General features: G+C 50.2%; 1 protein-coding gene across 1 annotated transcript; it reads right to left on the bottom strand.

Annotated features, from left to right (window-relative positions):
* Positions 1-1649: 1649 nt before the first annotated feature.
* On the bottom strand, positions 1650-26486 carry LOC122366557. Its single transcript, XM_043338942.1, has 14 exons — positions 26387-26486; positions 17651-17868; positions 17009-17121; positions 16370-16508; positions 15999-16174; positions 15464-15648; positions 12599-15070; positions 12119-12351; positions 11678-11887; positions 10991-11191; positions 10327-10701; positions 9808-9971; positions 9447-9636; positions 1650-8966 (listed from the first exon to the last, which is right to left on the bottom strand). Exons 1-14 carry the CDS (start codon positions 26436-26438, stop codon positions 1914-1916), a joined length of 11781 nt encoding a protein of 3926 aa, XP_043194877.1. The 5' UTR covers positions 26439-26486; the 3' UTR covers positions 1650-1913.
* Positions 26487-27296: the final 810 nt, after the last annotated feature.

The following is a 27296-nucleotide window of genomic DNA, read 5'->3' as shown; positions in this document are numbered from 1 at the left end:
CTATTAATTGTTAGATAAAATTGCATTTAAAATCTTCCTTTTATGTTTTTCCATCGTTTGCACAATATATTCTTTAACCCGCGCACCGACGGGGGTCTGCGCCAACTTCGCACCGACGGGGGGGGGGGGGCGGATGACCGCCCCCCCCCCCTGAGATCTCGAGAACGAAGCAAGATAGCGACAAGCGGTAAACGGCATCGGATACGCACGGCCAAGATCTACAATTTTTACTCAGGTCATTTTCAGGTCAGGTCAAAGATGACGTCATAGGGGTCGAAAAAGTCAAAATGGCGGCGCTAGATATGGAGAGTTTTTCTCGAATAACTTTCGAATTAATCAAGATAGGAACAAACTAAGGGCATCATCGTGATCCTCTCGTCAATCCGCATCGAATGATATATATGTTGACCTCGAAAGGTCAAGGTCAAAGGTTGACCTCAGGTCACGTGACCTCGAGGTCATCATGTATATCATTCGATGCGGATTGACGAGCTGAACACAATGAGACCATCCACGCGTCTGTATCTTGTTCCTGTACGGAGTTATTGGCCAAAAACCTTTGGTGACCTTTGATGACGTCACATGACCTCACAGCTGCCCAACAGCAAAACAGACCAAGGTAGTGAAGGTTGATCGTATATGAAGTCATGTATGGTATATGGGGCCATTCCGACCCGTTTTAGTGGTAAAAACAGGGAGTTGATTTTTCCCCCATTGACTTATAATGGGGAGGTCGCGAAATTGACCTGACCTTAGGTCACCGATATCAAAATTCCGAGATATACAAATTGTAGCTACTAATGACCTTATAATATCCTGCGACTTTCAAAGGCCTCCGACATCTGCTGTAGCTCTGGCACGGTGACAAAGTTGCAAAAAAGTGACTTGAGGTTGGGTCATTCAAAGTGACCTGGTGACCTGACCTTAAAAGGTAGGAGGTTCAAACTTGCACACCATGTGTAAAATTGATGAGGTTATAGTCATGCCAAATTTCGCGGCGCTACGCGCCGCGGTTTTCCCGCTATTCGCGAAAAACCTCAGGGGGCGGATATCCGCCCCCCCGTCGGTGCGAGGGTTAACTAAGGTAGAAACACATATTATAAATAGTTCCAGCACCATTGTCAAGAACAATAAGGAAGGCTTGAAGTGGATACAATAATCTAAACGGCCTTGCAAGATGTGAAGATCACTTCTAAAATTTGCCTGTAGAAATATTGAAGGCAAAATTTCAACTTTTTCACAAGACGGATGTCTATAAACCTATTCAACGTGTGACAACTCAGCCGGTATTTCGTCGCCTACAGCCCAGCTTTCCCTAGTGACCGATAGAGGCGCTGCTATCGATGTCCACCCGTGCCGCCTAACGCATTACATTTTGCAGAGGAGCAGAGCAACGAATGACAAAAGTCACGTTCTGTAGGAACGGGGGAACAAGTAACGCCACAACTTTGAGGAAGGTGCCCACCGCCCACCTATGTGTATAACATAGCTCTTTAGAGAGCCTTTTTTGTGTGTACCTTGTTGCGCCACTTTTGTATCTGTCCCTATATTGATTTCTTGAGTATATCCGTGTCTAATCCGTGTATGTCTATTTTCGTCGCCTTCCCATCAATAGCCCTTCTTTCACATCTCACATGGACACGCACGTGTTCACACACTCAATTTATTTGCCGCAATCCACGCATCAAGTTTGAACTCACATTAATTTGTCTGTGCTGTATGCATGTCCGGATTTACATCATGTATTTTCTCACCACCCATCGACACATTGACTATAACATGGTACGGCGATTCTCGCACATAACGCACAATGATATTTACACAACACTCACAAACCGGCACTAAGGGTGATAAGAAAGCAGCGGAATCGAATGCCGCTAGTGCCGAGCGCCGGGACTCTCCGGGCGCAGCGATCAGCGCCGTCCCGTGATTTTGAAGGATGGCAGGATGTGGAACGGAGACTCGATCTCCAGCTCGTACTTCATGCCGTGTCTGTCCCTCAGGATGGTGGTCTTGAACGTGAAGGCGTTGCCCAGGTAGTTTGTGGTGACGCCGGCTCTGAAGTCGGTGCTGTAGTCATCCGTCAGGTTGGTCAGCTCAAACGACAGCTCCACGCGTTTTGTCATGGGGGACTCGAAGGCCACTCGCATGATGTTGCTGTTGTCGATATTGGTGTAGGCGATGTCGAAGCCGAGACGCTCGAAGCCCTCGACAGGCGTTCGGATGTCGATCGTCAGCTGCATGTCTTTGGCCCTGAAGCCTGGTTTGACGGTAACGCTGCCGCCGATGTCCCTACCAGAGGCGAGGGAAACGATAGCCTCGACCTTGAGGGCACTGTCAAGCGGAGTGTAGCCACCCTTGACTCCAAAGTTGCCAAAGGTCGGTGTTTCGAAGTGAAGGTCAACGGCGAAGGGCTGGACGGTGCCTGTGACATGAACCATCTTCTGTCCCCGACGGTAGTGCACCAGCACGTCTACGACGTCACCGCGTGGCTGCAGCGTGGCCTTGGCGTCAAGCTCCACAGCCTGGACTGGTTTGTAAGGCGTGTTCAGGCGAATCTCTGCACCGTACTGGCGGCCCTCGCCGGCGAACCAGGAAACGTCCAGGTCGATCCTCTTCCTGCCGTACTCCAGCGAGATCGTTGCTTTGTTGGCGGCCGTCGATACGTCAGCGTTGTAGACGATCTTCTTGAAGGGACCCTTGAACGGCGTGAGGATGACCATGCGGGCGGTGCGACGACCGGCCTCGGCACGGCTCACCTGGTGGTCGACAGAGTACGTGTCACCGTTCAGAGTGGCCACTAGCTTGAACTGACCAGATCGGCGAGGTTGAGCCTCCATCGAGCCGTCCAGGGTGACCAACAGGTCGATGGGCATCGTAATGAACGAATCCAGCTTGAACCTGGCGTCGACGCTTCCCGACTGCAGTTGGCCGTACGACCGCTCGGCGTTATACTGCAACGACGATGTGACCTTGACGTACTTCTCACCTCGTGAATAGTCCAGGTTCAAGGCGTAGTTAGGCTCCTTGGCGTAACTTCCGCTAATACTGACTTGTTCAAACCCTTCAATTGGTGTCTTGATATCGAATCGAATGCCTCCGCCCGCTTGATTCATCTCGAATTCCGCGGTCATGTCGGCGGTTCTGGTGCCGCGCCGGTAGTTGACCTTCACTGTACTTTTGGGCCGCCCTCTAGAGACATCAATATTGACTTCAATGTCTTCAAAGCCCTCAAAGTTTGTGTTCAGGGTCATGTCGATTTTGGGACCAGCCCTTCTGTTTGTGCGCTTCGAATTGAAGTCAATGTTAACGTAAGGTGGCATGTATGGGGTCAATCCGATTTCGTCGTTGTAACGGTAGTGGGCCTTGACGGTTCTGACATTGCCCGATTGTTTGACGTCTATCAGCAGCTCTTCTTCGATGGGACTAGTCACTACCCACTTGAACATTGTGCCGTAGCGCATATCGAAAGTGACCTCGATGCTGTGTTCGCTTACAAAGACGTTTGGCCTCATTTCGAGCGGTGGTGTCGTCACACTCAGCCTATACTGTCCGTAAGGCTTTCCTTCCTCTTCCTGTCGAGATGCGACGAAGTCCAAGGAATAGGTCTTGCCGCCGTTCCTGTTGTAGTTGATATTGAGGATACGGTTGGGAAGGATGAAGTCCCAGCTTCCGTCTACGTCAAGACTTTTCACTACTTTAAAGGGTGTCGTAATTTTGATGTCAACCGATCCAGATTTGCCTCCTGGACTAACTTGGAAAGAGCCTTTGAGTGATCCTTCTTTTGGTCCGCGCTTGTAACTGATATCGAACTCTTTCTTTGGAGCTGGGTTGGATGGCAATGTCCATGTTCCTTCAATCTGAAGTCCTTTCAGGAGTTGACCAGAGTAACTGAGAGAAACTTCGCGTTTTCCGTTGACTTCCTTGGCATCAAAATTGAGACTGTATGTCTTCCCATTGTAAACTAGTTTGTTTTTGGTGGTGAAGCCGTTCTTTGTGTTGTAGTGGATAGTGGCCATCCAAGAGCTGGTGTAGATTTCCGATTCAATGGAGCTTTTGACTACAATTTTCCTCTGGACGTACCTCTTTCCGTCCACTGTCACAGACCAGTCCAAATTACCATTAGGTGAAGTGTACTTCAGGTTGGCAGCGAAGTCATCCTTTGGAGTAGCGTAGTCCCAAATTAGCTTTCTGTCTCCAAACGTGGTCGATTGAACGTAGATGTGACCATTGGCCTTGTTCTTCCGGCTATAGTCCGCCAGGTAGTCCAGTTCTAGTTTTCGTCCATCATACAGGGTCAAAGAAGCTTGAACACTTCGCTTGGACGCTGACACGTCAGCGGTGTACACGAAGTCGGCCTTAGGCAGCATTTCGTTCGTTGTGACGAGACTGACTGATCCACCATCAGCTGCAAGCGAGGCAGTCAGACTGGCATACCTGTTGCCAGCAGTAACCTTGCCATTGATGGTCCTAGGCTTGCTTGCAAAGTCGTAGGCGATGGTAGCGCCCAGGCTGCCGATCTCCAGAGGAGTACTGACGGAAACGTCAAAGCTTGCCTCCTTGCCTTTGCGTTTGATGGATCCGGTTCCAGAAAGAGAGAACTTCCTGCCGTTCCTCTCGTATGCAGCGTTGTATGTCATTGCTTTCAGGTTTTGCAGGTTGAAGTTGCGCTCAATTTTGACCTCACTGATCTCCTCGATAGGAGTGTGCAGCTCAAGACTTGCGTGATCTTCTCCGTCTGCCCAGCTTCGAGAGGTCTTGAGATGCCATTTCCTTGCGTCCCGTTGTGCCATGAACTCAAACGTGCGAGAAGAAGCTCCAATGTTGTACGACAGTGATGTTTTTATCGTTCTGAAGTCGTCGTATGGTGTGGTGATTTTCACGTAACCAGAACCGTCACTTCCCGACAAGTTATAGTTGTAGTCGATCTTTACCTTTCTGTCGCCCCTTGTCAGTTTGATATCCGCAGTAATGGTCCCATCAGGACCTTCTGTTCGGCTAGCCTCCGCGGACAGTGTTTCGAAGCCATCGAATGGTGTGTTCAGAGTGACTGCAAAGCTTGTGTCAGAATATTGCAAAGAACCGGAGTACTCCCTGGTGACCCCACCTCGTGTTGACGTCAGCTGGAAGGTCTTTGTTCGCCCAAGATCGTATTCAAACGATGCGTCAATGTCACCCCATTCTTCGATCATCGGCAGGTTAACTTTGAATTTTCCCTTTCCAGATCTTCGCTTCATAACGATTTGACCAGAGATCTCCGCCTGACTTTCTCCCCTGACCGACTTGAAGCTAAACGACCTCCTCCGACCCCTGGTGACGATGTTTCCGGACAGGCGGACGTTCTCAAGGCCTTCGATGTACGACTGGATGCTAATGTCGGCACCAATGCTGTCATCGTCTTTGACAGTGCGGATCTCGATTGTATTACGCTTGCCATCTCGGTTAGTGTTGATGTAGTAGCCCATGCCATCGGGGAACTCCTGCGATCTTGCGTCCACGCTGATACTATGCATACCTTCAATGGGCGTTTCAACTTTCAGCGTAGCACTTTCTAGTCCCTTTCTCTCGTACAGGACATACAGGCGGTGCCGATGGTCGTTCACATGGGCGTCGTAACCAGCCTCACGTTTGCCTCTTCGGTTCACATAGCGGCCATTGATTCCCATGTTTTCATAGCCGTTCAGGGGCGTGATGACGTCGATGTAGGCGTTCTCTCCATCGTAAGAACCCCTGCCGGCGATGACCTGCTTCACTCCATTCTTCTCGTAACTGATTTCAATTACCTTCTCATCGTTGTTGATGTCATAAGTGACCTGATATTTCACGTTTTCCCAGTCCTCAACGGGAGTATTCAGCTCAACAAGCCCGGTGGCAGCCCCTCGCTTCATGTAGGCAAACAAGTTCACCCCATAATGCATTTCATTCACAGCAACAAGCACGTTAGCGGTCTTCTGCTCACTCTGGATGTCATACATAGCTGTCGCTCCCAAGAAACGTGCTCCGGGGAATGGTGTTGTGATGTCCAACGAAACCTTAGACTTTGTCCAGGACACTTCTGTTTTAAGAGCGAGGCGAATTTCGTCTTGGTTGCGCGATAGAACAAGAAGAGCATGCACGCCGCTGTCCTTCTTACTAAAGCTTCCTTCCGTGCTGATTCTTTCAAAACCTGTGAACGGAGTGGTGAGGACCAGCAGCACGGTTTCGTCCTTTTCTTCCATTGTTCCCTTTATCTCGTAGCTGTCCGAGTTGCGCTCCGCGACCAGCTTGACGTAGCCTCCAAGGCTTCCCATCCCGTATTCAGCAGACAGAGTTGTAAGACGGTACGCTTCCCAAGGAGTATGCAGCGCAACAGATGCACCCACGGTGTCCTCGTCACGCTTGGCGTGGAAAACAGCTTTAAGGATGTCCTCATTTTTGGACAGCTCTAGCTTTGCCAGGATCTTCGAATCGGTCAAATGGAGACGGGCTTCCAGCTTCGCAGATTCATACCCATCAATTGGTGTATTGATGGTGACGGTGAAGAGATTGAGCTCATCCTCAAGCTGAGCCTCAGCATTAAACACGAATCTTTCTTCTCCCTTGATGACAGCAAGTTCCATGGACTTCTTCACATCACGAACGTTGTACATACCGGTAACAGTCAGCTGCTGCGGAAGGCCGAAATCGAGGAGAGTGTTGGAATACTCGACCGAGAGCTCCGAATAGAGAGCACTGAGTCCCACAACGACCTTGGTGTCAATTTTCTTGTTTTCTTTGCTGAGCACGAACCTTGCCTCCTGATCAAACATGTTGTAACTAATGTAAAGTCCCGATGTTGAGAATCCCTCGATCGTTGACTGCGCTTCCGCCGAAATTGAGAAGACAGGAGCTGATATCTCGTATTCGGTGGTGATGGAAATAGAGGCAAGGCGGCCGCGCTGGTATTCGGCATTAAACCTGTTCTCATTCATGGGCTTGTTGATAGACAGCGTCATCGATTCGTACCCGGCGCATGGAGTATTGACGCGCATGATGTATGTGGACTCGCTGCCGCTGAAAGCTCGACTGAGGACCGCAAGAATCTGAGCATCCTCCTTCTTCAGGCGAATCTCACCCTCGTCTCCCTTGAACAGGTAGCTGGCTGAAAGCAGCGTGTATCCGGTGTACGGTGTGTTCACGGTGAAATGGCCCTTCATCATGCCCAGTTTGCTCTTCGTAGACATCTTCCAATCGTTGAAGGTCACCATGCCTTTGAGTTTCAGCTCGTCCTCCATGTCGTATTTGAAGACGATTGACCCTTCTCCCATACATGTGGGTGGGGAACTGAACTTGATGGCCAATTTGGCGTCAGAGGTCAGATATCGCTTAGTCGACGCATCCACATCAAAGACATAGCGTTTGTCGCCGTGCAGGTAGTCGACTGTGAATTTTTTGGTGTTGTAGTCACAATCGTGCTCGATGGAAAGGACAGCTCTATCAGTGAACGGCGCCTCCAGGGTGACACTAGACTGTCCCTTCTCCAGAGACTTGGAGATGCTTCCATACATGCGGATAGTCTTGCCTTCGTCGTAAGTGATGTCCAGTGACGGGTAGACAGCCTCCGCAGCGTTGCGAACAGCCACCTTCAGACCACGCGTCGGGCAGCCGAACCAGTTCCCACTCACTGAAGCGGAGAACTGGATGTCGCGCAGCTGGTGGGAGTATTGCAGTTGGGCTGTCTCATCGGCCATCTGACTGTTCACCGTTAGCTGAACGCTGCTGGGCTCACCACTCATGCGGATGGAATGAGTAGCCGATGAAACCCACCTGCTCTCGCTCGTAATATCCCTCTGTAGAAGCCAGTTAAGTGAATCTTCGAACTCCATGCGGTCGGTAATCTCCACTGTTTTCCCTTCGTTGTTAACATATTTTGTGTATCCACTGTAACTTGGTCGAGTGTTAAGTTTGGTCACCTTGCTAGTATGTGAAATTTCGACAGACTCCCAGCCCTGGAATGGTGTGGTCAGCTTTCCAGTTCCTGTGAATGACAGTGATTCAAGTGAATCTTCGTCGTTCATCTTCGCATCCCACTTCACGGTCATTTCATTGGCGATCTTCTTGCTTCCCCAGCTGAATTCCGACTGCTCAGAAACTTCATGTGCGCTGATATCCACCTCGCGTGTGATCTTCATCGCGTACCTGCTGGGATCAATGGGCAGAACTAGAGAAGCGGCGACATCCGATCGCGCTGAGCCTTCACGCGGCATAGTTTGGTCCTGCTTGAAAGAGAAAGACAGTTCTTTACCATACCAGTGCGTTGACACGGAGCCAGTGTGCGACGTTTCTAGACCGAAGTTACCTTCATAAAGAATTTCGAGGGGGCAGAAGGCACAGTTGAATACAAACTTTACGTTGTCTGTTGGGAAGCCCTTGGTCGAAAGTACTTCAAAGTTGATCATCTTGACATCGGCATGGATCATGTTCATCAGTGCATGGAAGTGGCCAGCTCTGCTGCTGAACTTGAGATGAGAGCTCATGACTTCAAAGCCCTCGAACGGTGTGTGGATTGTGAGGACGCTGTCCATGTGGGCCTCGTGGTCGAAAGAGTGCTGGCTGGTGAGCGACACAGAGAGCTCGTGCTCTCGGGTATCTTTCCACTGCACCAGCACGCCGCCATCCAGGTGAGCATCGCCGAACTTCAGGTCGAAGCCGACCTTTCCTTTACGGAACGCGTCGATTGGCAGGGCCAGGTCCAAGGCGGCGTGAATCTTTGATAGCAGAAGATCTTGGCGCATCTCAAACGATCCGCCGAGGGCGACTTCGTCGTCGTTTTTGGCGAGGAGAACGCGACCGTCGAATCTGTTGTAGTCCAGAAGGTAGCGGAAGCTCAGCTGGCTCTTCTCCCAGCCGGGGACCGGAGTGAAGAGCTCCAGCCTTGTCTCGATGGCCGAGTGCAGCAGGAGATGACCGACCAGGCGAGCCTCCTGCTCCTCCAGGCGCCCGACGATCTGTGAGGAGGGACAACATGTGTCGGTCACTCGGAACACGATACTCTCCTCTCCTTAAGGGAAAGGTGCGAGGTTTCTGGAACTTGTTAAGACCACAGTTTATTGCACACATGTTTACAATAAAGAGCCCTCATTCAGTCCAATATAAACTTAATACAAGACATTTGAACGAAACATGCAATGCATCGCAATGCATGTGTGATTAGTGCATTGAACCTGACATGAAAGTTGAGTTGATTTTTTTCGGCATTTATCTCAAAGACTTATTTTTTTCCGGGATTTATATACATGTTAGTGTCACTCATTTTAGCTGTAGCTCGAAATCATGCCTAGGAATACTATGAGCTCATTTGAAATGCTAGTCATTCATTACTGTTACGAACGAAATTCTGCAACACAACTGCGCATTATTTTGTGGAGTGGGTGCCAGCAGGCTCTGCCCCACTGGAGACTGGCTGTGGCGGCGTAACGCCTGCATACCTCGAAGTCCAGCGGGTTAGAGCTGTAGTCCTGGTTCGGTTTCTTGGTGTAGGTCAGCGACAGGGTGGTGAAGCCCTCGAGCGGCGTATTGACGTTGACTCGGACGAAGCTGTCGTCTTGCGGCACGTTGCCCTCAGCACGAATGACTTTGCCCGGAGCGTAGCTCAGCTCAGCGGTCCAGGTGTCGACGCTGATAAAGGAGATCCAACAGATCAGCAAACAGCTCTGATGCATAATCAATAGTGTGAGTCAATGAGTCAAGTATGAGTGCCGTTTGAATAACGAAAAGTGTTTGACGTCTTTGAATAGCGTAATAACGAATTTGAAAAACAACTGTGGGCTGCTTGCAAGTCTCACTCACTGCAGGGCGCCGATCAGCTTGATCTGCCGTCCGGGGTACTTGAGGCTGGCCGAGACGTCCGTCTCGCGCAGCAGCACCTCCACGCTGGCGCGCTCTGTGTCGTCCACGTCCTTGTTCCAGAAGATCTCCAGGTTGGCCGTGTTCTCACTCGGGTAGAGGTTACCCTGAAGACCGTACGTCAGTAGGTGAGCACTGAGCATACTGGATTGAGCATGCGTGATGGCTCGTAAAACGAGCACAAATACAACCACTGCATTGATTATTGAAGCCAATAAACATGCTAGTTTGTTTATGTATTTAGGTAGCAAATCGGACAATTTTTGTCTCCCAGCTGTAGGTATTAGGTTGAAGCTGTTCGAGTGTTTGAGACTATCAGGTTATACTGAGCCCTGCCTTATGCCGCCATGGGACCTAAGAATGTCAAGAAATACACACGACTGCGATGGCTCTGAAGGAGTAGTAGAACCTGCCGGTATTCGGGAGCGCGGTAGCAGCGCTCAGGTCGGACCCCGGACTCACCGCGAGAACGGCCGTGATGCGGCGTCCGAAGCGGAGGTCGACAGTCACCTCGGGCCGATCGCCGGTGACCAGGGCGGTGACACGCGCCGACATGCGCCGGTCGCCGGGCCGCTCGAACAGCAGGTCCAGCTCGTACGGCCGCTGGGCGGTCTTCAGCTCGGCACCCAGAGTGTAGACGCGAGGTCCGGCCTGCGCCACGGCGCGAGCCAGGTACAGGCCACCCGTGCCGGGCACCAGGCGCGCCGACAGCTCGTAGCGCGGGAAGTGCGGCATGCTGAGCGTGAGCTCGCCTCCGAGTTCCTCAGCGTCCAGCGACAGCGCGCCCACCAGCGCCACCTCGCTGACCTCCTCGTTGGTCTCGTGACGAGCCACAACCTGCGAACACACAGAGGTCGAACGCTGCTCTGAGGGCCGGAAAGTTTATGCTCCTATGTCCATAAACTGAGCTTGCATTGATTTGAAAATCGATAGATTGCGCTGCTTAACTTGTGGTACACTTTTCAACGTCATGCGCTATGCAGACAGACCACGTTTTGTATCAGAGTCAAGGTAGGTACGAGTACAAACGTTGGGTACCTACTTCGTCTCCAAATATGACCAGACCACATAACATTTCCAAATCGCGTCTGTCTCTCCTGTGTATCGCACAGCGGAAGGCACTTACCCTGAGGTGTCCGCTATTCTCCTCTTGCCGAACGCCTGTGTTGACGATGTAGGTGGACCTCGGGAGCGCCAGCTCCGCATTCACGCCGTAGTGGAAGCCCGACTCCTCACTCTTGTAGTTCAGGCCCACCTTTGTCTTGGCAAAATAGTCCTGGTTCAGCTGAGCTTCGCCAGTCACCATAACCTTGTTGTACTCGCTGAACTGTAGATTACACACAGGGAACGTATTATCAGTTGGTGAAAATTTGTTAGGAAAACAGATGATTTAGAAACTGAGAACGACAAAGAGTAATAGAAAGACATAGTAGAAGTGAGAAAGAGAGAGAGAGAGAGAGAGAGAGAGAGAGAGAGAGAGAGAGAGAGAGAGAGAGAGAGAGAGAGAGAGAGAGAGAGAGAGAGAGGGAGATAAAATAAGGGTGAATGAGAAACAGTGAGAAAATAGGGCTGGATATACATACAAACAACAACAGAACTGACAATCAAGACTGAAAGTTACACTTGAAGTTCGTTATCCTGATAGATGCCATCTGTAGTTCGTTATCCTTTCATTGCCATCTACGAACAGTTTCGGACTTGCAATGCTGAAAAGTTTTCCATAGGCGTTTTTAGTAGACGATTTTCATTGATGCAATCTGCTGAAAATATAAACTATCCGATCAGCTTGAAATGCATGATAAGAGGTACTTACATCGGCGTTGCCTCCGAGCTTGAAGTCGATGTCCCAGTGTTGCGCGGCGAAGCCGACGTTGGCGCCAACCTTGCCGCGGCTGAACTCGAGGCCGGAGGACAGTTCGTAGGTGCGCTCGCCGCGGATCAGGGTGACACTGGACTGGCAGCTGTCAGACCTGACCCGGCGCTCCGCGCGCAACTGGCAGTCGAGCATCGGCATACCCGAGAACTGGCGGACAGAAGAGCAACCAGGTCAGACACGAGACCGAAGGTGACGCTGGATGGATCGCAGTGCTGATGAGATCTAGTCCAGGAATTGAATAGACGTGATTCGAGAGCGAAGGATGTTTGCGGATTTACGATTGCTGTTCTGTAAGCCATTTTACGTTTTGTTTAGTATAGATCTTTTACCAATTGCACATGAAAACAGAACAGCACAAGTGGTCTCGTCGTGTCGTACCTTGGTATCCACAAAGAGCCGGTACGCCTTCTCGTCGTCCTGCTCGCTCTGGCTCAGCTTGGCGTTGACGGCGATCGTCTGCGGCTGTCCGTTAGCGAAGCTGTACTCGGTGTTGGTCTGGATGAGCAGGTTGTCTCCGGCGACACGGAACGTTCCCTTCATGTTGCCGTCCAGGAGGAACGACTCCATGGAGGTGGTCACCGTGTACGTACCATCAGCCTCATTCAAACCACCTGCAAGAAAGATGACGTGTTAATGATTTGTTTATCTGACTGCACCTGTTACAAAAATGTTTGGGTTTTGATATTGTTGTTTCTAAAAACTGCTTTTGCAAGAGACAAGTCTACTCTAATCAAAACCATGCTGCTAACGTCATAGTGCAATGATCTTGAAATGTTATTCAATATACATACATATAATACGTGTAGGCAACAGCGACTGAGTGAGCAACAAAAATAGGTTAAGTATGACCAAACGTACCCTTGAAGACTAGAGGTGACTGGAAGACCTTGGTGATGGTGAGGTCCACCGAGTACTTGTGCTTGTTCTTGTTAGCAATCAGGTTGCCCTGGAAGTTGGCCAGCTCGTCGCCGGAGCTGCGGATGCTCAGAGACGGCGTGTAGCGAACAGAGACGGCGGTGTCATCGACGGCCAGGCTGCTGGTCACGCCGAACAGCTCGCGGTCGTCCATCTTCAGCGAGAGGTCGACACGCTTCGTGCGGCCGGCCAGGTCCAGCGCTCCGGACACGTCCATCGACTTGATGGGAGTGTGGAAGCCAGCCTTGAACTCGCTGCTGTCAAAGTTGATGAGGTAGTCGACACTGATGCGACGGTCAACGGCTGAGCCGACCGTGTCGATGACAAAGGTGGACTTGCGAAGACCCTGCTCGTTGGAGTGCTGGTACTCGAACTCAAAGGCCTTGATGGTGTCGGTCTTCTCCACAGTGAAGCGCGCGGTAAGCGGGCCGGAGAACAGGCAGCTGGGCAGAGAGTTCGTGCCACGAGAGTAGCTGACGTCAGCGCAGAAGTTGACACCAAGAAGCTCGGTGCTGATGTACTTGTCAGAGCACGACTTCAGCTCGTAGCGGTTGTCGGTGTACATCTCCAGTTTCCGGGCCTTATTGCGGAACACGCTGTGGAACCGGGTGCTGACGTCAAGGACCTCAACCTTGTCGCGCGGCATGTTGATGCGCACGGACACCAGCTCACCTCCGTTCACAACGGCGTGGCCGTCGAGGATGGTGGAAGTGTGCAGGTTGGTGTTCATCTTGAGTCCAGTGTGGGCGATGTGAGCGTTGACGGTCATCTCGCTCATGATTTCCACGGCTGCCGATGGCTTGATGTGACCGTTGATGTTCACCTGCCTCCAGCTCTGGACGTCAAAGCTACCGCCGGTCTTCAGCGAGAGAGTGGCAGTGCCGGTGGCCTTCAGAGTGAAAGGGAAACCGGCGATAGTCGGGACGGTGTAGGAGGAATCCAAGAACTGGTAGTTCTCAGTCCAGTCCATGTCCTTGGCCAGCTTCTGGAGGAAGTCCAGAGGGTTCTTGGCGCCCATTGAAGCGACCAGCTCGTTCAGAGAGTCATACTTGCCGAAATGCAGCTCGTTGCCGAATATCTTCATGTAGGCCGAAGCCTGGGACGTCTGGATGCGCCTAGCAGACCGTGTGTTGTCCTGTCGGCCTTGCATCGTCTTCATGAGCTGGCTGATGGTCTCCTGCGGGTAGATACCGTTGTCGCCGAACAGGCTCTCGGAAAGGTCTTGGAGTCCCTCCACGCGACCTCCGACCTCCAGCAGGTTGAAAGCCTCTCCGAAAAGATCAACGGTGAGGTTGAACATGCCAGACCTGGGAATGTAGGAGTCAGCGGCGAAGACGACGTTGGCGTCCACCGTCGCACCGGCGTTCATCGACTCGGAGAACATCGTCTTCTCAAAGTAGCGAGAGAACTTGCGCATGTCGGTGTTGAACTTGTCCGCCAGCTTGATGTTGTAGAGCAGCGACTTCATGTAACTCTTGTTCGGGTCACTGGTCTCCTGCATGTTGGTGAGATGGCTCCACACAAAGCTGCTGACCTGGTTGACCGTTTCCGCAGAGAGGACCTCCTGCACCTTGTCGACGATGTCGTACGACGGGCACTGCATCACCGCCAGATAGGCGGCGACGCGCACCTCGGTGTCCTCACCCGGGTTGGCGAACGTCTTCATCAGGCCACTCTCGGTGACGACGCTGCACGGCATCCGGCGGAAGGCGCGGATCGCCGCCAGACGCACATCCATCGAGTTCTCTTCGTCCTGGAAGCAAGCGCGCAGCTTGGCGGATCCGTCAACGAGACGTCCAGCGTTTCCGAGCGCCTTCAGGGCCGTCAGCATCTTCATCTCCTCGTCCTCGGAGACGGCGCGGCAGCCGGAGCCGAGAGTGCGCTCCAGCTGAGCGACCACCGAGCGTACAGCCGCCTCATCGATACAGTCGACGTTGGTCTTGCAGTAGTGGTGCACCAGCGAAGACACGCCAAGCAGCGTCTGGCGGCGCACATCGCGAGCCTCCAGCAGCGGCGCCACGGCGGCCACCATCTCGACGCTCGGCTCATGGACGAACGCCAGGGAGGTCATCCAGCGGTCGGTGGTCTCCTCGTTGACGAGGCCAGCCAGGATCATGTCCTTCATCAGAGCCAGTGCCGGCGCCGAGCCGGCCAGCGGCAGGGCGTCAACGAAGTAGCGCTTGGCGGCGCTGCCCGACTCCAGTTGGGCGTCAACCTGGCGCAGACCGTCCTCGGTGAAGTGGCGCAGCATGTGCACGAGACGTGTGAAGAGACGTGGCACGTCGGGACGGACGTTGTCGGCGGTCTTCTCCTGCAGCTGGTTGAGCAGCTCGACCGCCGCCGGGACACGATCGTGCTGGGTCAGCTCGGCGTCCGTGTGGTCGAACATCAGAGAGGTCCTCGTGGTCGGCATCTCTGCGAAACACAACGGTCGGCGTCATTGAAAGGAACAACCAGCACCGCCCACGCATGCACAGAAGATCACACGGAGCAAGCCTCAACTAATATAGTTTGCTTGTTTTGTTGGTACGACATAAGCGCATTCAAGCACAACTCATGTTTCGTCAAGCCTCTTCTCGCAACTAATTTGTATATAAGCATATGAAAAGATGGTTTCATGTCACTATTAGTAGTCAATGTCACTTGACGTGCAACCATGTGAATTTATTTTGAGAGGCTGGTCTAGAGCTCTTAGTCTTGTTTCAACTACTGTGAAAGCCTTAGCAATTTAGCATTCATTTTGTATTGAAAAAAAAAAACGAGAAAAACGAGTATTTTGAGAAAAACAAGTGTTTTTCGATATCTTACCGGCGTCGGAGCTCTGCCACCACCACTTGCCGGCGCTGCGGATCGTGCGCTCTGAGAGCGTCACCGTGGTGCGCGTGACGGCGCCGTTCTCTCCGTGAGAGAAGGGCTTGAACATGTGGCTCTCGTGGCAGACGGACGACACCAGGCGTCCCTGGTGCACCTTCTGGTCACACTGCAGCGTGCTCCTGGAACGGAGAAAAGAGAAACATTATAGGGGTGGTGTCATTCGTCAATGATTGAAGGATCAGATGAAAGCAAAAGTACAATGTTTGTTAGATTATTTGAGGCAATGATGTGCGAAGCATCTAATCTGTTCTTTGGACGACAATTGTTACGATTTAAAGCTACAACCCTTTAAAGTTTCTTGCATCAGGCGACGACTTCAATTCACTAAACTCACTTACAGAAAATTAAGTCTTATTTACCAAAGGTGCTGCTTATAGTGAGATGCATAATTTTTTTCAATATCATCAGGGTTGCGGATGCGACTGTTAGCTTCAATGCCTTATCCAAGACGCCTCATGTGACTACTTACTTGAGGAGCGGCAGCGACTGGACGTCGGCTCCGGACGAGTAGGGGGTGCTCTGCAGGGAGGAGACCAGGTGGCCGCGTCCCGAGCAGGTCAGCAGGTCCTTCCGCTTGGTGATCAGCAGCGACTCGCCGTGTTCGGAGACCGAGTACCGGGCCGAGCAGCGTCCGCTGACGTCCTCCTGTCGGGTCAAACGCAGGTCGGCGGGGTCAGGTCATAACTTTTCTCGACTCATCACCCAGCCATTCGTAATAACCTTCAGGCCAAATTAAAGTTAAATTGAGGATGCGAGCAAGACGATACGTGCCTGAAATGAATTGAAAAGAACTTTTTGTTAGTGGAAAAATATCAGTGGTGTGAGATAGTCGAGTCTCACCTCCTGCCGGACCGTCTCCTCCGTCCCCGTCATGGAGTCGACGGTGACCAGAGTGGAGAGCACGCCCCGCTTGAAGTTGACCACCCAGACGGGCTCGGCAGGGTCGGAGCACAGGTGCCGGATGGCGCCGTTCTGGTAGCTGTAGAGAGACAACGTAAGTGGATGGTTACAAACCATGGATTAGCGCGGAATCGCTTGGACGACCCTTATACACGTGCTCTGAGGTATGCTTATGGACTTGTCAGAGATGAACTTTTTTTAGAAGGATAGCCCAGAGCTAGCAACCGTTGCAACGCATTCTACCGTACCGCTAAAATGCTCATGTGTGGTCAAATTTACGGTAAATCTCCAGCGCTGGGACTTATCGCCCGTCTCTGCCTCACAGTGAATACTGTGCCGCCCGGCACCTGTGTGTTGCGGCACAGCATACCTACAGTGACTTATCCAAGCCGGCCGACCACTGCGCTTTCCAGCGAGACGCAAATCGGCTATGCTACCTTACAAGTCAAGCGCAAATAGAAAAGTAATCTGATACTGAGTCTTACTGAATTATAGCTCACTTCTTATACCTATAGAGATGCTTGCGACTAAATATATGCTTAAAATACTAAAGCGCACGGAGATCTGCGGCATGTTTACCTGAAGTGAAGCGGCCTGCGCTCCAGCTCCTGCTTGAACAGGGCCATGTTGTCCACATCCTGCCTGTTGTTGGCGTTCTTGGGGTCCGAGTCCTGCAGACTGACGTCTCTCAGCTGTGGACCGAGGAAGGTCAGTCAGTACATCGCTCCGAGCGATATAAACACGGGACCAGGTCAATGCGGACGGGCTGCATCGGTGACGGGGTGACCGCGGGGCATCGGGTGTCAGCACGGGCACGGCACGGCCGGCCCAATTCGTGCTCAGGGAACTCTTCATACCCGTCGGGAAGATGCAATAAGCAGATTGGGAGGGATTATATTCTGAGAAGTCGTTGATGTTTATTGATAGTTGTGGTGATTGCTTACTGGACGTGAACCTCAACAAACCAAACCCTCGTGGGTACACAACCTATTTCGCCGAATGGAGAAGAAAACACCCAATGGTTCACCAGACAGCGAATGGTAAATACAGATATTTCTACGCCTGTGAGTATTGCACAATTGATTATCACCAAAACTAAAAACGCATTGTAAAAACGCATCTCAAGTTTCAACCGTTAGCGCTGCTGTGCGCTGGTGCTCTCAGCTAGTCCGGCCGATGAAACACTCAGCAGTTCACAGCCCACGCATTGATTGCTCTCACCTGCAGGGTGAGATCGCAGGCCGTGCTGGCCGTGACCTCTGCCGTGGCCGTGACGTGCAGTCGTGATTCCTCGTCGGTGGCTCCGGCCAGGGTGGTCACCACATCAGAGGTGTAGTCGAAAACGTGCGTGCTGCCGGGCTGGAACGGCCCGCCGGCTCCGGTCGGGTCCTCACACACCCGCGCGCATGTCGTAACATCTTTCCGCTCTCCCGTAGGCACTGCGGAGCAAAGCGGAGGGAGAGAATGAGGTCAGATCGACGGCAGATTGGTAGGTCAATATAATTCTCCCTTTGCCGTTATTTGGGTTTATTTGTGTGATTGAGCTTTCCGGTGCAAGTAAGTTATTTTCTAATAATGGGACTGCGTATTAGCTGAGACAGAGGCTAAGCCAGAGTATAGAGGCGAAGAGGGGTACCGTAAACCGGGGTGAGTTGATATGGGGTGGTGAGTTGATATAAATTGCTCGAAAAATGTTAAAATGTGTGCTGCTCATCCATTTGTAAACCAATTTTTAGTTTTATTTTTCTGTGAAGTGAAGCACCCAATAAGTGATGCATATAGCTGAGAAAGCATGCATGTGGTGCAGTGCCTTCTTAACACATTACTTTTTTCAAAGTCCTTTTTTTCTTCTGATTTTGAAACTAAGGAAAAGTCCCCACCCTACAGCAAAGACGGTGGATATTCATGAAACAACATGCACTGGGAAAGAAACTACCATCAATTTACTGTTGATCCCAGGTAGTTTTGGGTTTCACCTATAACAACGCTTTTTTATAATTTTAAGAAAAGTGACAGGTGGTGAGTTGATATGCCATCAGGTGGTGAGTTGATATGCATGATAAAAGCTGATACCAGGCTGGTAGGCATGCAAATTAGCATAAAATATGGGTCTGCAGGTAAGACTAAGTCAATTAGACCAACTCTTCTCCTTTTCTTTCCCCACATCATTCCATCAACCCCAAAAGCTTTAGTTTTTTTCTGAATGCTTGAGACGAGGCCTGTTAGTATCACTGATGTTAGTTGTCGGACTTTCGTCCCCGTCTTGAGTTGAGATGTTAGTTTCACAACGTTTCAGCCAGTAGCTTCTCCGGCCGTGGCCAAGCCTGCCTCGATAGTGGAGTGGTTACAGCCGTGGACCATCACCGGGGAAACCCGAGTTCGATTCCCGCTGACAACAGGAGCTTTCGAACTGTTTGACGCGTAGCGCAACGCCACCAACATCCAGGTCCTTGAGGGTCAAAGAACACCTGACGAGTGACGACGGCCGGAGAGTAACTGGCCGAAACGTTATGAAACTGAATCTCAACTCAAGACGGGGACGAAGGTCCGACAACTAACATCAGTAACCCCAAAGTTTTTTTTTTCTGTGGACATACCTAACATGCAAAAGGCACAGCACAGCTCCCTGTCAAGTCTCAAGATGGCTCCCTACAAGCTATAAAGGAACACTATAGAACACCTATATTACATACAGATTAAAAAAACTGTTATATTTATTCGTAGTTTCGAAAATGACAGAACTGTCATTTCTGTATGGCTAACAGCGCGGGAATTCTGATCTCGTGAAACTGATAAGTTTTCCTGCTTGGCAGTTGCCAACCGAGAATGAGAGGCAAAATGAAATGGAACAAACAATATAAAGAAATTGACTGGTGTTTAGCCCTCGCCCGTATTCGTGTTTTGCCAGCGTTTAACGTATGGGGGGGGGGGCGTCCGTTGGAATCCCATCGTCGTTTGGCCCCTGGTGGAGCTAGAGCTTCGCGGAAAAAATGAGCGTGTTGCCCGAGACGCGAGGAAGCCGATGATAACCAACTTGGTCATTGGTTAACCTTCCAGGCCAGGTCAATTACCCAGAAGTCGGGAAAATAGGGGGTTATTTGAAGTTCGTAAAGCGAGTTTATTATTTTTTGGCTGTTGCTGATCGCGAATGTCATGTTAGTTTTGCTCACAGATGTCTTCGTACATTTAGGCCAGGTCAGGTCAGGTCAGGTCAACCAGTAGGTGTCCTGCCGGCTATCCATAGGGAGTGTCAAGTGTCAGCTACCACTGACGGTGTCGTAACATGTTACGAAGGCACTAAAACTACTTCATAAATGATCAAATGCATGTTAAATTCGAAATCGGCCCGAAAAAAACTACCCTAGAAACATGTAAAACTCCAAAAAGTGAACCGAGGTCACCAAAGGTCAATGACCTGACCTGACCTTCAGGTGACCTTGACAGTTGACACCCAAAATACTGCGTGGGACCAACATCATTTACATGTTTGGACGTTACAATCACAAAAAGACTGGAAATGCGCGGATAATGTGAGCCGACTACGCCAAATCGCGATTCCGGCCAAGCATGGTCTCGAGAATCAGGTCACAAGTCAAAAACCATTTGAGTCAGAGTCATGAAATCTTTAGAACATGTGTAAAATTGATAAACTCGAGAGGTACTGAAAGTTTCGTCGTGATCGGCCGCTTTTTGCGCGAGTTATGTGCGAAAAGCCGAGGTGGTCCGTTCGCCCGCCTATAAGTGCGAGGGTTAATTTTGGCTTTTGATGCCGAATTCTGTTTTATGTCGCTTAGAATACAGTCCGAATTAGATTCGCTTCACTTCACTTCATTAATATTTTGTTGACTACCAGTCAACAAAAGCTCAGAAGTATATGTATTCTTTCATTTCAATCCATTATTTCTGTCAGAGGCATATCAACCTTGACCCGCAACTGACAATGTGTTTTAATTACAAGAAAATACACTTGTAATTCCAAAATATATTGCCAGTTTTGATACCGTTGGCTTGAGGACACGTGACTAGCCAAGTTCAGAATGTTCTAAGTAAAACTAAGTATCATAAAGCGAAAAAATGATGCTGCTAAAATCAAGCCATTTTGATCGCGCTGTGTTGGACATGATTGCGTTTTCATGAATGTGAGGTCTGCTGCCAAACTACTAGCATTTTTCTAATGGTTTCTTTCAGGATGTGTTCTCTCATCCTTTTTTTAAACACTGGCATTTTATCAACTCACCTCTGAGCTTCTTTAGCCGAGAAATTTTGAAAAATCCAAAATCATATCAACTCACCCCCTGTGGGGTGGTGAGTTGATATGAACTTTGGCGTTTTAAAAAAGGGGCTTAAAATATACATTTTTTATTCATTTTTGCTGATTGCCTCCCCAAGGCATGTGCCATGAAACTGGCACAAAAAGAATTCCGTAAATGAATGTGGCTTTTAACGAAATCTAGAATAACCTCAAAATCCATATCAACTCACCCCGGTTTACGGTACAGTGAAGGTCAGAAAAGGTCAGACTAAAAAGAGTTATCGGACGTGGGTCCGGCTGATGTATGATTCACGCGGTGATCCGGCGACGGCTAGCGGGGCGGAACCATCCAATAGAGGGTTGTTTGCGTCCCATGGTTGGGGCGGTCCGGCTCAACTGGGCACCTCCGGTCGGTGACTGCTTCAGTGAGGGGAGGGGTGAGCTGCGAGGAATGGGGGAGGGGGAAGGAGAGACAAAGGAGGACAGACGTAGAAGGTCGCGTAAAAGAGCAGCAAACACAGAGGAGGCGTTGAAGGGAATATGGATCAATTAATGATTGAGATGATTGGGCAAGCAACGTAACTGCAGCTGTGTTTTGAAATGACAGTTTTGCCAATTCTATTTTCCATGTCAATGACATGATGTGCGACGTAAAATTATAGCTAAAACTATGACTAATACAAACGGATTGTGCTTGTATTTACTAAATTATTCGCCAGTTTTGAACAGCAAATGGCTTTCCTAACGTTACACTATTCAGTGCAACTGCACTGAAGCGCTGCAAACCAGCCGGGTGCGCACTGTGACAGAAACACAGAACAGACGCAGTTTTCGCTGTCGGTCAGCGCTGCTCTGGAACTTCCCCCTCCGTGCCAGTCTGATGAGTGCACCGCCGCCACGCGCACTGGTACGTCTGTACTGAGGGCGGCCTTCTTTGTTGTGGTCAGTTGATCGTCCCCCGCGGTCTCCCAGGTTTCCACAGTCTCCCCCGGTAGAGGCCCACAGCTCCCCTGTGATTTCTTTGTCTCCTATTGTCCCTAGTGATCCCTAGTGGTCCTCCCCCTAGTATCCCTAGTGGTATAGTGGTCCCTAGTCGGTCCCTGATGGTCCCCTGTCTCGGCGAATCTCTGAGTGAACCAGAGCAGTTCATTTCACTGGTCATTCGGTGCAGCTGCCCGTTCCGAGGACGGCACGGGCCACGCACGTGCAGACGAGTGCACGGCTCGGTCTGCTGCTATACCCAGACTTTCACAGGAGATGATGCGTTGTGTCGTAAAGGAATGTGCAATGACTAGCGCAGGATTCGTACCAGATAAATACTGCAAATGTTTATTGCTTCATACTACGCTCCGCGACTCTGACTCATCCGAACAAAGATCTTGATGCTTAGAATGATTTTGCGGTAGTGAATCTTGCAGCAATGTTTTTAGACTTGCAGCTTTCCACATTTGAGTGGGCAGGTGATGTTTCTATGACGTGATGGCAGCTTGATGGGTGTAAGTCATCATTGCATCCTTGGAGCATATTGAAATTACGTTACATCATAACAATTCTCAAATATTTCTTAGCCTTTCTACACTGTGCTAAGGAGACATAGAAAGCTCTCTGAGGTCCGACCAGTGTGGCCGGTGTGGCACTTATCGTACAGCTAAGGCGGATTTCGATAAACACCAGCGCTCGAAAAGTGCTGTCGCCGCACGACTGGCCGATGGAGCGCTGCGCTGCTCCGCTGTCAACAGGTCCAAGGGTCGCGGTCGGTCCGCCGCCGACCGACCGGCCGCCGCCGACCGACCGGCCGCCGACCGCTTTCGGAACCGACGGCCCGCCGCCCGCCTCGTGTCGGAGTCGACGGTAGGGCAGGGGACGCCCCTGCCGGCGCCCGCTCCCCTACCGTCGTCCCGACCTCCCCGTCCGCAGTGCGCGCTACTCCAGTGTCACTCTCCCCCTATGTTGTTGTGACTGTCCAGCTGCTCCCGAAATGCTCCCCTCTGCCTCTCTGTCTTCCTCATGAAACACTGAACCCTGAGTGTGCAGTATGGGGAGCGCGAGCTCTCGCCGTCTCATGAGCGCGGCGAAACGGGGGACGGTGGGCATCACGCGCACAGAACGCCCTCCGAGGTTTTCGCCCAACCTCGGAATAGTTTATGTCTGCGCCAGTGTTTGTAGTGACCACGGCCAGCTGACGGCTGTGCTCGTGTCGACTGGAAGTCTGGCCAATGTTTGCCAGGACAAACACCACCTCGTTTTTTATTTTTGCTCGTCATTTGGAATAAATATTCAGTCTCTCGAACTGATAATTAAGGAGCAAATAATTACGCTGAATGATGACCTGAATATGTTTCAATGATGTTTGGCATACATTTTTAAATAAGGGCATGGCTCAGTTAGCAACAATTTGAGTGGACGGTTACATCAACCTACTGTTTATTTTTTAGTGTTTTTTTTTTTAATGAAATTATTTGGATCTGTCTGTCTCATATACACTGTCCAAGGTCAGGCGAACCCCTTGATCCCCTCTCGCTCGTTCACTGATGAAAACCATCTCACATTCGGCCCCGGTGCCACGTGAGTTCATTGGATCGCGCTCTGTCCGATTGGCCACTTCCCGGCCCCATGTCCCGGTGGGGGGCTGTGCCCGGACTGCCGCCTCGAGTGGCCGCTCGAGTGGCGATGCGTTGTTAGCCGGCTGTCGACCGCACTTTGTCCCGGCTATCGAAGTGACTCGGTGCGATCGGGAGCAAACAGATCAAACGTCAAGTGGAGGCCGCTGCTATCTGGTCGACTGCGACAGGCAGCTGACCGGGATTGTAGCGCGGGGGAGGGGGTTCTCGCTGATCTGGTAAACTCTGGCGGAATCTGCGACGCTTCGAAGTGATCAACAGTGTAATGTTTATCAGGGATGATTAATGTCATGACATTTAATCGGATATGTTGCAATGCTATCCTTTTTGCAGCAAATGATCGAACAAAGCATGCTACTAAGTATTTAATATCGGGTCAGAACGAAGGTTTTTGTCTTTGGGTGCCACACATTATCCCTTGCCCAGCCAGGCGGGGGGGGGGGGAGGGAGGGATTGGTGCAATCCCCAAAGTTGTTCGTAAATAGGCGGCACGTATCGCTGCCAAATTCGGCAAACCTATGGGACATCCTTTTGACATTCCTTAAAAATTTCAAATTTCCATTCATTTCAGATCAGGTCACCAGGGCCTCGTTTCATAAAGCGAGTCCGTAACTTACGCCAGTTTTTGGGCTTGTATTGCAAGCGCATGTGAAGCAATAAATTTATTTGCCCTTCTTCCTTCTGTTCTTGCTTGCCAGATAAATAAATTCAACGATTCAAGCTATCGTCATCGCTTCACATGCACTTGCAATACAATGCCAAAAACCGGCGTAAGTTACGGACTCGCTTTATGAAACGAGGCCCAGGTCACAAAGCCGGTAGGCACCTACATAGTCGGAGGTGAAATTAGAATATTTTGGCTGCATCAGAACAATAGTTTTTCGCGGAGCATGCAACGGCACGTAGCGCTACCAAAATTCGGACGCCCTTTGGGCGGGGGTATTTATTTGACACATCTCCTGAAGTCCTGTCCGCGCCATGAAAGAAGCCCTGGCCTGGCAAGGGTTATGTACGTACTTAATACGCTGAAGCAGAAATTTGAGCAAACACGCAGTCTACAACCCCTTGGCCCGGATTGGTGAAAGATCAGCTATGATGTGTGACATCAACTATCAAGTACCTAAAGTGATAGGCTTTTGTTCCCATGTCCATTGTCCCATATTTTCTGTGGCAATACCAGTAGCTTATTATATACTGGGTAGACATATCTTATTACACCTTTTTGCACTCAAAATAGGCATCTTTTCATTCAATTTCGGCGAATTGCATTCAATTTAGCGATCTCTCTATTCGAAACAAATGAGAGATCGCTAAAATTGAATGCAATTCACCGAAATTGAATGAAAAGATGCCTATTTTGAGTGCAAAAAGGTGTAGTTAATTTACATTGTACTGTTTCCAAAAACAATCGGCACCCGATCCTTCCCATGCCGACCTCTAACATGGATTCTAAATCGTCTTAATTATGGAAATGAAAAAAGGTTAACTGAAAACTGATGCATTTTTAAAGGTAAAAAAAACTTTCAAGGGCAATTGTGTCATTAGTGCAATAAGTGTTGGAGTGCTTTATTTCTATGGATGAAAATGCCCTTTGAGCTGGTACATGTGAACAAATTAGAAATTCAACAGCCAAGGCGTACCCCAATGTTACATAAAGCTACAGTGGCGTAGAAAAGTGTTTTTCCTGCACTCGAGAAGGTTGCCAGGTAAATAAAATAGCAATGCTGAAATAAAGTGAGACCATTATTGACTCTAACTTTGTCACTGGAACCACTTTATGCCAGGATTTCGAATTAAATGGCGTGCGTAATGAACTGTGAGTTGTGACATATGCTAAGGGACATATGCTACATATGCTGACATATGCTAATGCTATTCCTTTATCATTCTACGCATAACGGAATGTCTCACGTTTTGTCCTACACGCCTATACGGCATTACCTATAAAACGACATTTCATACTAAATTGTACATATGAGACTGGCGGGTGCCCACATCGATCAGCACCTCTGAGCCTAAGGTCACGGAGTCCGGCCCGGCCGGGATGATCCGACGTTTGCGGACACACACACCAGCGCCGCAGAGCTCGGTCTCACAGGCAGTCTGTCCGAGCCGTCTGCTGACGAGGTAAACATTACACGGCCGCGAATGGCCACAGTTTCGGACAAGAAACGTCGCACAAAGAGCGCAGAGGGTCCTGCGCAGCACACCAGAGACCGACCAAGTGGGTGGGAGTGGGGTGCGTGTCACGGGGCTTAGAGAGAACTGACCGACTGACCGAGGCTCGACTACCTAAAGGGAGGAAATTAAATTAAAAATGATGGTAGATGGGTGTAAACTGCTCGACTAATGACCGATTACTTTCCCCTCGAAAATAAAGACCAGCATTTCGCAAGATTTGAAGAGTTTTTGTAGAAAACTAACAGCTTTTATTACATTTCTAATGTTTAAATGTGAAGCCAGAACTCAAGGGGAGACTTTCCCGTGAATGGTTTGAATGATTGCGGCAGGGTACCTACTGCAGTCACATGAGATAATACAATTTTGTCCTTAAAGCATGACCGACAACGTCATCAAAGCTTCAGAAATTTTAAGCATTTGCCAGAATTTCTTTTAAATGCTGCAAAAGACTTGGGCTTAAATCAATTTTAACCCATTACACTGAATCAGGATAACCGTTTGAACATCCGAGGTAAACAATAATAATTAAAACAGGCTTGATTTACCAACCAATTTTGATACATTGCAGCTTCTGATACCCCTTTATTTCATTGCATGAGGCGCTGTTTGAAGTGTAACGAACCCTCATTTGATCAGATGCCAGAATTTCATTTTTTACAGCAAAATCCGAAATAAATGAATTTGTTTTGGTTAAAGTTAAACTATCGGCTGTCGTAAACATTAGCATAAGCTTAACGAGCATTGGTTATGTTCCCCTATGCCAAGTTGCAAAATGTAATATTTTTAACCTTGATAATTACCACAGCATCCAGTAAACCATGTCAAGCTGAAACAGTTGTCGGCTTTAAACTCCTGTTACAAATGAAGCGAGCCTTTCCCTGCCGTCCGTCGGCCCGTGCTTACCTGAGAGCGCTCCTGTCGCCAGGAATGCCACTAGGATGGCGGCCCGCCGCATGATGGCCCAGTCGCGTCGACGACTTTGACCACAAGGCGACCAGTGTCACCACTGGCGGGCGCCGGCGGCGCACCTCCTTATGTAGACCCCTGTGCCCCCCGCGCCCCGGGCGCCCCGCGCGGCGGCTCGAGCGGCCGAGCGAAGTCCATGCCGGGCTCCTCTCGCCCTGCTATCGGTCCGCAGTGCTCTGAGTGCGGCCACTCGGGCCGAGCGGTCACCGGGCCCTGTGACCTGCCCTCCCCACCGACCGGCTGACCCAGGGGTCACGGCCGGAAGGCGGGGTCACCGGCCACAGACGAGGGGAGACGGTATACCTCTATTGTCACCAGTGCAGCGCGTGCCTGTGTTTGTGCTAGGTACAGACTGGGCCATTATCCACCTAACTCTTATTAACTCACCTGTGACCATCATTAGTAGACCGCTCAGAAATCAGGTGCCTGACAAGTTTCAAGCTTTATAAATGGTTAGTTACCCATTCCTTGCATGTTTTGACCCATGTTTGACCCAAGATTCCTTTACTACTCAGGTTGGTGCACTAGGGAAATAAAGGCGCCGTGGTGACGCCATCAGAGGAAATCCTTCACGTTCAAATGAAGGGGTCATTAGAATTGCTGATTTTGGCTCGATATAGTCCTATTTTTTAGTTTCAGCTCCATTCATCGTAATGATGCGAACTCATTGTTACATTGGTACAACTTTTGATGACACATAATCCTTGTCTTTCTCCAGCTCGCTCGAAAGATTATGAAATTTGCATGCATGCCTATGGGTGAAGGGAGATTCTACCGCCGCCTTGGTGACGTCACGATAAAGGGATTCTGGAGCTCGTGAACGGGGGCTGTGTTTGACCTACTCTTA

Source organism: Amphibalanus amphitrite, unplaced genomic scaffold (genome assembly GCF_019059575.1).
Source record: "Amphibalanus amphitrite isolate SeventyFive unplaced genomic scaffold, NRLGWU_Aamphi_draft 000816F_arrow, whole genome shotgun sequence".
Taxonomy (NCBI): Eukaryota; Metazoa; Arthropoda; class Thecostraca; order Balanomorpha; family Balanidae; genus Amphibalanus; species Amphibalanus amphitrite.
The sequence above is the reverse complement of the archived record's forward strand: the minus strand, read 5'-3'. Positions and strand labels throughout refer to the sequence as shown.